This window comes from Lotus japonicus, chromosome 1 (assembly GCF_012489685.1).
Source record: "Lotus japonicus ecotype B-129 chromosome 1, LjGifu_v1.2".
Classification (NCBI taxonomy): domain Eukaryota; kingdom Viridiplantae; phylum Streptophyta; class Magnoliopsida; order Fabales; family Fabaceae; genus Lotus; species Lotus japonicus.
Window position 1 is genome coordinate 126,661,001 of NC_080041.1, and position 8,457 is coordinate 126,669,457.

Sequence of the window (8,457 nt, forward strand, 5' to 3'; positions counted from 1 at the left end):
ATAATATGATTACTACACTACCCTATCATGCCTCTTTATCCAGACCACCAACTGAATCCACTAAATATCTTATCGGCTTAATTGCAAAAATCTAGAATTAATTTTGTTACCTTTATAAATTAGTACAATTCAAATTATAAAAAATATTACTGTGAAAATAATTTAATTAAAGGATAAGAGATAAGATTGCATTATTCTATCATGTTGAAACAACAAACAATAAATAACATGATAATATGATTATTACACTACTCTATCATGCCTCTTTATCCAGACCACCAATTGAATCCACTAAATATCTTATTAAAATAAAGAAATAATTAACTTGAATCATAATCAAATCTAAAACTAAAATGATACTAATTAATGATAGATAAAAACTACCAAAATCTAGCAAATCACAATATAAACTCATAAAATCATGAATTAAATAAAAATCTGAAAATTCAATACAAATGCCATAAAAATTAATTAATAATATCAAAATAAATCAAAAATAAAATAAATGACCCAAGATAAAATCAAGAAATAAACAACCTAAATCCTAATCAAATCTAAAATTTAAAATGATATTTGATTAAAGATAGATTAAAACTACACGTCACTAAATTAACTTGATAGAAGTTCATCTTTTTCGAATATATATATATATATATATATATTTTGATATTGATATTGATTGATTAGGCGATGGATATGTTTTTATTTTGATAATTTAATTTAATCACAATTTTGGTGAATGAAGTGAAAATAAGTGGGCTCAGTTCAGGATAACATTATTCGGCCCAAACCTAGCAATTGGATTTAGAATTATCACCCCGAAAACAAAACCGCTCTCACTCTCCGCATCGTCTTCTAGGGTAAGCTCGCACGCCACTGCTCCAAACAACGAGTGCGGCCATTCCCATCCATCTTCATCTTCCTCTTCCAGGTTCTTCCTTCTCTCTTCCCCTTCATCTCTTCTCGAAAACCCTTTTTCTTCACTCCTCGATGTCACTCTCGCACAACAACGAAAATCGAAAACCCTTCACCAGATCCTATTAATCGTGAATCCTAGCTTGTTCTTTTTCCCTGATTATCGTTAATCATTGCTTTTTCGATTTAATTTTGTTGTATATGTAGATTCAAATAGGAATCTAATGTTTTTTTTTGCGAATTTTGATACATCATTCTGCTATTAGGGTTTATCCGGCAAGCTTACACATTCAATTTCACTCGATTCCTCTATTTATGATTATTCTCTGTCTAAGCTGCTTCAGTTGTCTAAGCTGCTTCAGTTCACGCATTGTTGTGTGACATGTTTTGTCTTATTTAATTTCGCTCAGTAGTTGTTGTATATGCCTATTCAAATATGAATCTCTATTCTATTAGGGTATTAGGCTTTATCCGGCACACAGCTACAGTTAATTATTCCTCTTGTTTAATCTGTTGGTGTGTATACAATTTTTGCGGCGGTTTGTCTTATCTTTGTTGTTTTATTTTACAGGGGAGTTTGATTCCTGTGTATTCTCAAAATGACTTCGTTTTTGAAACCTGAAAACGCCCTGAAAAGGGCGGAAGGTTAGTCAGTAGATTTTTATTTTTTTTTCAGAATTTTGCCCGATAATAATTGATGCAATTGAATTTAACCGTTGTGGTTCTATGTGCGATTCGATTCGATGTACAGAGCTGATCAATGTGGGGCAGAAGCAGGATGCTTTGCAGACCCTCCATGATGTTATTACTTCGAAGAGATATAGGGCTTGGCAGAAGACCCTTGAGAGGATTATGTTCAAGTATGTTGAACTGTGCGTGGAGCTGCGCAAAGGGAGGTTTGCGAAGGATGGGCTTATCCAATATCGTATCATATGTCAGCAAGTGAATGTTAGCTCGCTGGAGGAGGTTATCAAACATTTCATGCACTTGTCGACTGAGAAAGCTGAACAAGCCCGTAGCCAGGCCCAGGCATTGGAAGAAGCGCTTGATGTTGATGATCTGGAGGCTGATAAGAGGCCTGAGGACTTGATGCTAAGCTATGTCAGTGGTGAGAAAGGAAAGGACAGATCTGATCGGGAGCTTGTCACCCCTTGGTTTAAATTTCTGTGGGAAACTTACAGGACAGTGCTTGAAATATTACGGAACAACTCAAAATTGGAAGCCTTGTATGCTGTAATATTTCTTGTCCTTATACTAATTTTTGGTGTTATAGTTGCTTCATGAGTATCTTTCTGATTTTTGAAAATTTAGATATTATGCGATCAATTCAATCAATACCTATGTTTGATGCCTGACTTGATCAATTGGTTGTTGTTTATATTTTAATGCTGACCTTCATCTTTCTCTCTGCCTGTCTGGTTTTGAGAGACCGGTTAATACATGACATTGTGGAATTTTTGGTTTACCATATGCCATGTTGTATGAACTTAATCTTGCATTGTTTCCGAGTTTTAGTGTTATTAAATTTAAATGACTAACAGTGGCTGGTATTTCAGATGAGTAGCAGTTAATTAAATGGGTTTTAGGATATTTTGTTATCCATTAACTCATTCCTACTTGTCTCTGTCATTTCCTATTGTTGCTTGCCTTCTGGTAAAGAATGATGATTTGATGATGCGTACTTGCATTTTTATGTCAACTTTCTAATAGAGAATCCACCTGCAGATGACAGCCCATCGAGCTTTCCAGTTTTGTAAGCAATATAAACGTACGACAGAATTTCGAAGACTTTGTGAAATTATAAGAAACCATTTGGCCAATCTTAATAAATATCGGGATCAACGAGACCGTCCTGATCTTTCTATTCCTGAAAGCTTGCAACTTTATCTTGACACCAGATTTGAGCAGCTGAAAATTGCCACTGAACTTGAACTCTGGCAGGTTGGTCATCTCTCTCTCTCTCTCTCTTCCTCCCCTCATTTATGGCATGCTTGGTTTTGTTATTGTTTATACCATAGATAAAGAATTCATGGCAAATACAATCTGTGAATTTGTTTATGCAGGAAGCCTTTCGATCAGTGGAAGATATCCACGGTCTAATGTGCATGGTCAAGAAAGTGCCCAAGGCATCCTTGATGGCTATTTACTATGTTAAGCTGACAGAAATATTTTGGGTATCATCAAGTCATCTGTATCATGCGTATGCATGGTTCAGGCTCTTTTTATTACAAAAGAGCTTCAATAAGAATCTGAGTCAGAAGGATTTGCAATTGTTAGCTTCATCTGTTGTTCTGGCTGCTCTCTCAGTGCCTCCTCATGATCACACTCATGGTGCATCTCATTTGGAACTGGAGCATGAAAAAGAGAGAAATTTGAGGATGTCTAATCTCATTGGCTTTAATCTTGAAAACAAACCGGAGAGCAGAGAAGTGGTATTTTCCTTCCCCTCAATTGTACTACAAAGGTACCTTGTAGATATTTTTTCATAAAACTTACTATTTACTCTTGTTTCTGTTTTGGCTGTCCACAGCTCTCAAGATCATCACTTCTTGCTGAACTGGTAAGATGTTCTTGTTAATTCTAACTACTTGAAATGCACAATTCTTTTCAGAACTTTATTAATTCTTTCCTTTAGCTCTGCTCTTTTTTAATTCACATATAAGATCTTGGAGTATACTTCTGTTGCGGTTATTGTAATTATGTAATATGTTTTTATGTAGATGATGAGCGGGTTTGGCTTCAATAAAATAAATTTTAGTATTGTAGGATCTCTTCTTTTATTTTTGTTCTTTGACTGTAATTTTTTTTTCTTAAATATTTGGTATCCTTTTAAAATTTGATTAATACTTCTTTTTTTAGCAACTTAGGCCGGTTTTGGAAGAGATTAATTGAGCTTACCGTATATTATATGCGCTTGCAAATGTTTAGGATAGCTTTTGTTTAATAGCTTATGACCTTCTTATAACTACTTATCAACTGTTTTGACTTTATTCTCATAAATTCATATTAGCTTATGATTAAGTGTATACGATACCTATACCCTATTTTAAAATTATTTTAATAAGCTAATCAAATTAGCTTATGAATAAGATCTTATTGTCATAAGTGTTTAATTAAATCTGGTTATCAAAACGCACCCTTATTCTCTACTTTCTCTGCCAAACTGCTATATATCTTTTCCTCTTTCTTGTTTAAGATTTTTATCTTTGCATTTCACGTGTGAATATTTGTTGCTTTTTTAAGTATTTTAACCTCAGTATACATTCACTGCCATGCCTGTTTATGGTATTTGGATTAGATGGAAAGGATAGAAATTTTAAAATGTTGGCATTATATTTGTTGTCGCGGTAACTACAAAACCCAAACCCAGTTCTCCTCTTTGTGAAAATATTCTCAGTCAAGTAATAGTGTAACGTCACTATTAGTTAAAGTGCAGGCCCAATATAGACTACTAACTCAGCAAGACTGTAAAACAATGAGACTTTTAAATTTTAACAATATCCTAATCCTGAATGATGTATTTTATCTCAACAATTATGTGGATGTATGTTGTGCGTAAATGATCTGATCAGTTAAACTTTTTCCATAGTAGATTGATTTTTTTTCTTTTAAAACGGCCTTAGTAATGTATATGTTAGTATGTGTGTGTGTGTATATATATATTTAAATTGGTTATCAACTGCAAGCCTTCAAAGTAATGCAATCTTTTCAATTAATAGTGTGGTAGATTCGGTCTGAAGTTTGTGTCTTTCCATTCATTACAGGCTTCGAAGGGTGTGATGTCATGTGTAACACAGGAAGTGAAGGACATTCACTATCTTTTGGAGCATGAATTTCTCCCTTCAGATCTTGCACAGAAAGTGCTGCCCTTGTTAACTAAATTCTCAAAACTAGGTGGTAAGCTTTCCACTGCTTCATCCATTCCAGAAGTGCATTTGTCACAGTATGTTCCGGCACTGGAAAAACTAGCGACCTTGAGGTTGCTACAGCAGGTATGTTTTCAGTTTACTCCTTTTTACTGGCATGTGCATGGATGCTTTTTCTTCTGTTTAAATGTGCTTCTCTATGTTAATTTATTTCCTCTTTTTCTCCCAGGTTTCTAATGTGTACCAGACTATGAAGATTGAGACTTTATCTGGGATGATCCCCTTCTTTGAATTTTCTGTGGTGGAAAAGATTTCTGTGGATGCTGTTAAGCAGAAGTTTGTATCAATGAAAGTTGACCACATGAAAAATGTTGTAATTTTTTGTAAAATGGTATGTTTTTCTTCATTTTGGTGTGGTTGTCCTCTTTTAAACTTTATGATGCAGTATAATTACTTTTTCTTGTTAGTTCAGCCAAATAACTTAACAGATAAAGTTTCTGTCATGTTATGTTATTCAAGGTATACATTGGTTTGTCAATTGATCATCTTTCATCAGAATCATGATGCCATGTGATATAAAAATGAGTTATTTGTTTGACAACGTTCTGAAATTTCTATACACTTCAATAGGTCATTTACGTAGTTTTTTGTGCGGCCGTCAAGGATTTTTCTAAATTATTATGTTTCGATTGTATTTCAGCACTGTCTATCACAATTTACCAGTTGTTTATTGGCAATTGCTTGATTTCTATTGCAGAGTCTTGAGTCTGATGGCTTAAGAGACCACTTGGCCAATTTTGCTGAGCGATTGAATAAGGCTAGACAAATGATTTATCCTCCTGATAGGAAACCATCAAAACTTGGAGCTTTGCTTCCGACTTTGACTGAAGTCGTGGCCAAAGAGCACAAAAGGCTCCTTGCTCGAAAATCAATTATTGAGAAGAGGAAAGAAGAGCAAGAACGACAGCTTCTTGAAATGGTATAGTATAGTCCTAGTAATTGGTATTTAGGTGTTGCATATAAGGAGTTATGGTTTTTAAATGATTTCACTTTCCTTTGATGTTTATATTTGAAGGAGCGTGAGGAGGAATCGAAGAGATTAAGACTGCAGAAAATAACAGAAGAGGCAGAACAAAGAAGGCTTGCGACTGAGTATGAGCAGAGGAAGAATCAAAGGATCCTTAGGGAGATAGAGGAAAGAGAAAATGAAGAAGCTCAAGCTTTACTTCAGGAAGCTGAAAAACGTATCAAAAAAAGGGGGAAAAAGCCAATGATTGAGGGGGTAAGTTGAAGTCTGGCTTCTATTGAATTTCTGATTTGGGTCAGCAAATGTTGACGATATATTGTATCTACAGGAAAAAATTACCAAGCAGACATTGATGGAGTTGACTTTGACTGAACAACTCCGTGAAAGGCAGGAAATGGAAAAGAAGCTGCAAAAACTTGCTAAAACCATGGATCATTTGGAAAGAGCCAAAAGAGAAGAAGCTGCTCCGCTTATTGAAGCTGCATATCAACAGCGCCTAGTAGAAGAGAGGGTTCTTCATGAGCGTGAGCAACAAGTATGTTGAATTCTCTTGTTTGCTAGAATAACTTGTGTGCTTGTGTAAATATTTGGTTTTGTATTTTCTTCTTTCGGAAATTCTCAAATTATTTTATTTTTCATCCTTTTTTTGTCTTGAATCTTCACCACCCAAAACTCTTACTGTTTGAAACAAATTTTGTCTCATACTAATTGTGTCAGTCCATGATATGATGCAGCTAGAGGTTGAAGTAAGCAGACAGCGGCATGAGGGAGATCTTATTGAGAAGGAGAGGCTTTCTCGAATGATGGGCAGTAAAGTTAGTATCATCAACCCTTTGGCTTCTCTTCTTTTTGTCTTGGCCATTCCAATATACAAGTTTCTTTTTTTTCTTCTCATTGGAGGATGTACATGGGGGACCTATTTTGACTATCAATTGTTGTTACTTGTCTTCAAAATAGTGGGACTATCAGTTATTAAACTTACCTTTTAAATACAGTTTCCTGTTGTTTCGTATACAGTCTTGCCCTTTGCTGATGCTTTTGTCATGTGATTGTCATTGCAGGAGATATATCAAGAGAGAGTTGTCAATCAGCGCCAAGCAGAATTTAACAGATTGAATAGAGAAAGGGAGGAGCGGCTCTCTAAGATTTTACAAACCAGGAGGCAGGATAGGGAGAAAGCGAGGAAGTTGAAGTACTATCTTCAGGTAGAAGAAGAGAGACAACAAAAATTGCGTGAGGAGGAAGAGGCTAGGAAGCGTGAAGGTAACTAATTACTATTACTGTCTGTTCAGGGACACTTCAATGCCTGATGTTGCTTTTTTCTCATCATTTTAATATTGAAATATTATTCTTAACATGTTTAATATGTTTTTTGTTCCACCAAAATTCCCATTTTATTTAATTCACAATCTAATTTCTTATCTTCTATTTTGCCCTTACCCAACTCATGCTGTTCTTAAACTCCAGAGGCTGAGAGGAAAAAGAAGGAAGAGGCTGAACGCTTAGCAAAATTAGCTGAGATTAGTGAAAAACAGAGGCAGAGAGAGCGGGAGCTTGAAGAAAAAGAGAGGCAGAGGAAGGAAGCATTGTTGGGCAGACCAACCGAACCAGTTCTTAAGCCCGCTGAGCCTCCTGCTCGACCGTTGGAATCTGCACCTGCTGCAGCAGCTGCCGTTGCAAACCCAGGGAGATATGTTCCCAGACACCGACGCCAAGGAGGTGAACCTGCAGCCGCTGCCGCTGCTGCTCCTCCTCCTCCGGAAACAGATCGTTGGAATAACAGTAGCAGCCGGCCGGATGGTGACAGGTGGCGCAGTGAGGATCGCAGAACCTCCTTTGGTTCTGGTGCTCCAAAGTCATCCACCACATGGTCATCTTCCAGGAATCGTGATCGTTGATCATTCTTTGCCCTGGTTTGTTACTGCGGCTCTTTGGGGGATCATTGCATGATATATGTTGCTGGTTCTTCAGACTTTTGGTCTAGTTCTCTCTGTACTCTCCTCCCCCTGTTTGAGTTTTAGAATTCTTTTTGATACTCAGTTATTGAATTTATTATCTTCCAATACTCGTGGAGACCTCGGTCCTTTTGAGGAACATGCCAACAAAGATTTTCTGTTCATGATCGAGTGTATTGGGTTGGTAATCGAAATTTTAACCTAGACGAGTACTTAGACCTATTTTTGCACTTGTGGTATTCTGATAATCTGATTTGTGCTATCGTGAGAAATGATCGGTGGCTCACATTCTGTTTTTTTATTTGTTATTTATGACTTTTGGAGCGTCTGTCTGCCAGATTGAGCATCTTTGACATTAATCATTGCATCTATGTCTCATTTGAATCTACTTAATCATTGGATTGATGTATGTTGGTCGGCATATTATGGTGATAAATTGTTGTCATTGGCACCAAAGTCACATGTTACATATTTAAAAATGAATTTTGTAGTTTTTAAAGGTGAAAATTGTTTTCTTCATGGACTTCTATACGAACTAAAATTTCCCCTCCATTATTATTTTGCCCTCCAAACATGTATGAAGTAAGAATAGAATATAAATTCCTTAATAAGTACTGCTCATAGAATCAAGACGGTGGGTGACACATGCTTCAATATAATTTGGAAGAAAATAATAGAACGTGAATATCAAACA

The 8,457-nt window shown here is 35.9% G+C and overlaps 1 protein-coding gene across 1 annotated transcript; it reads left to right on the forward strand.

The window, feature by feature from the left end:
* The first annotated feature begins 774 nt into the window (after nucleotides 1-774).
* Nucleotides 775-8,035, forward strand: LOC130730436 (eukaryotic translation initiation factor 3 subunit A). The gene is made up of 14 exons (XM_057582447.1): nucleotides 775-931; nucleotides 1,487-1,560; nucleotides 1,667-2,148; nucleotides 2,641-2,856; nucleotides 2,979-3,347; nucleotides 3,446-3,475; nucleotides 4,680-4,907; nucleotides 5,011-5,172; nucleotides 5,539-5,760; nucleotides 5,857-6,063; nucleotides 6,137-6,343; nucleotides 6,543-6,623; nucleotides 6,870-7,071; nucleotides 7,276-8,035. The coding sequence occupies exons 2-14, from the start codon at nucleotides 1,515-1,517 to the stop codon at nucleotides 7,704-7,706; spliced, it is 2,883 nt and encodes a 960-aa protein (XP_057438430.1). The 5' UTR covers nucleotides 775-931; nucleotides 1,487-1,514; the 3' UTR covers nucleotides 7,707-8,035.
* Nucleotides 8,036-8,457: the final 422 nt, after the last annotated feature.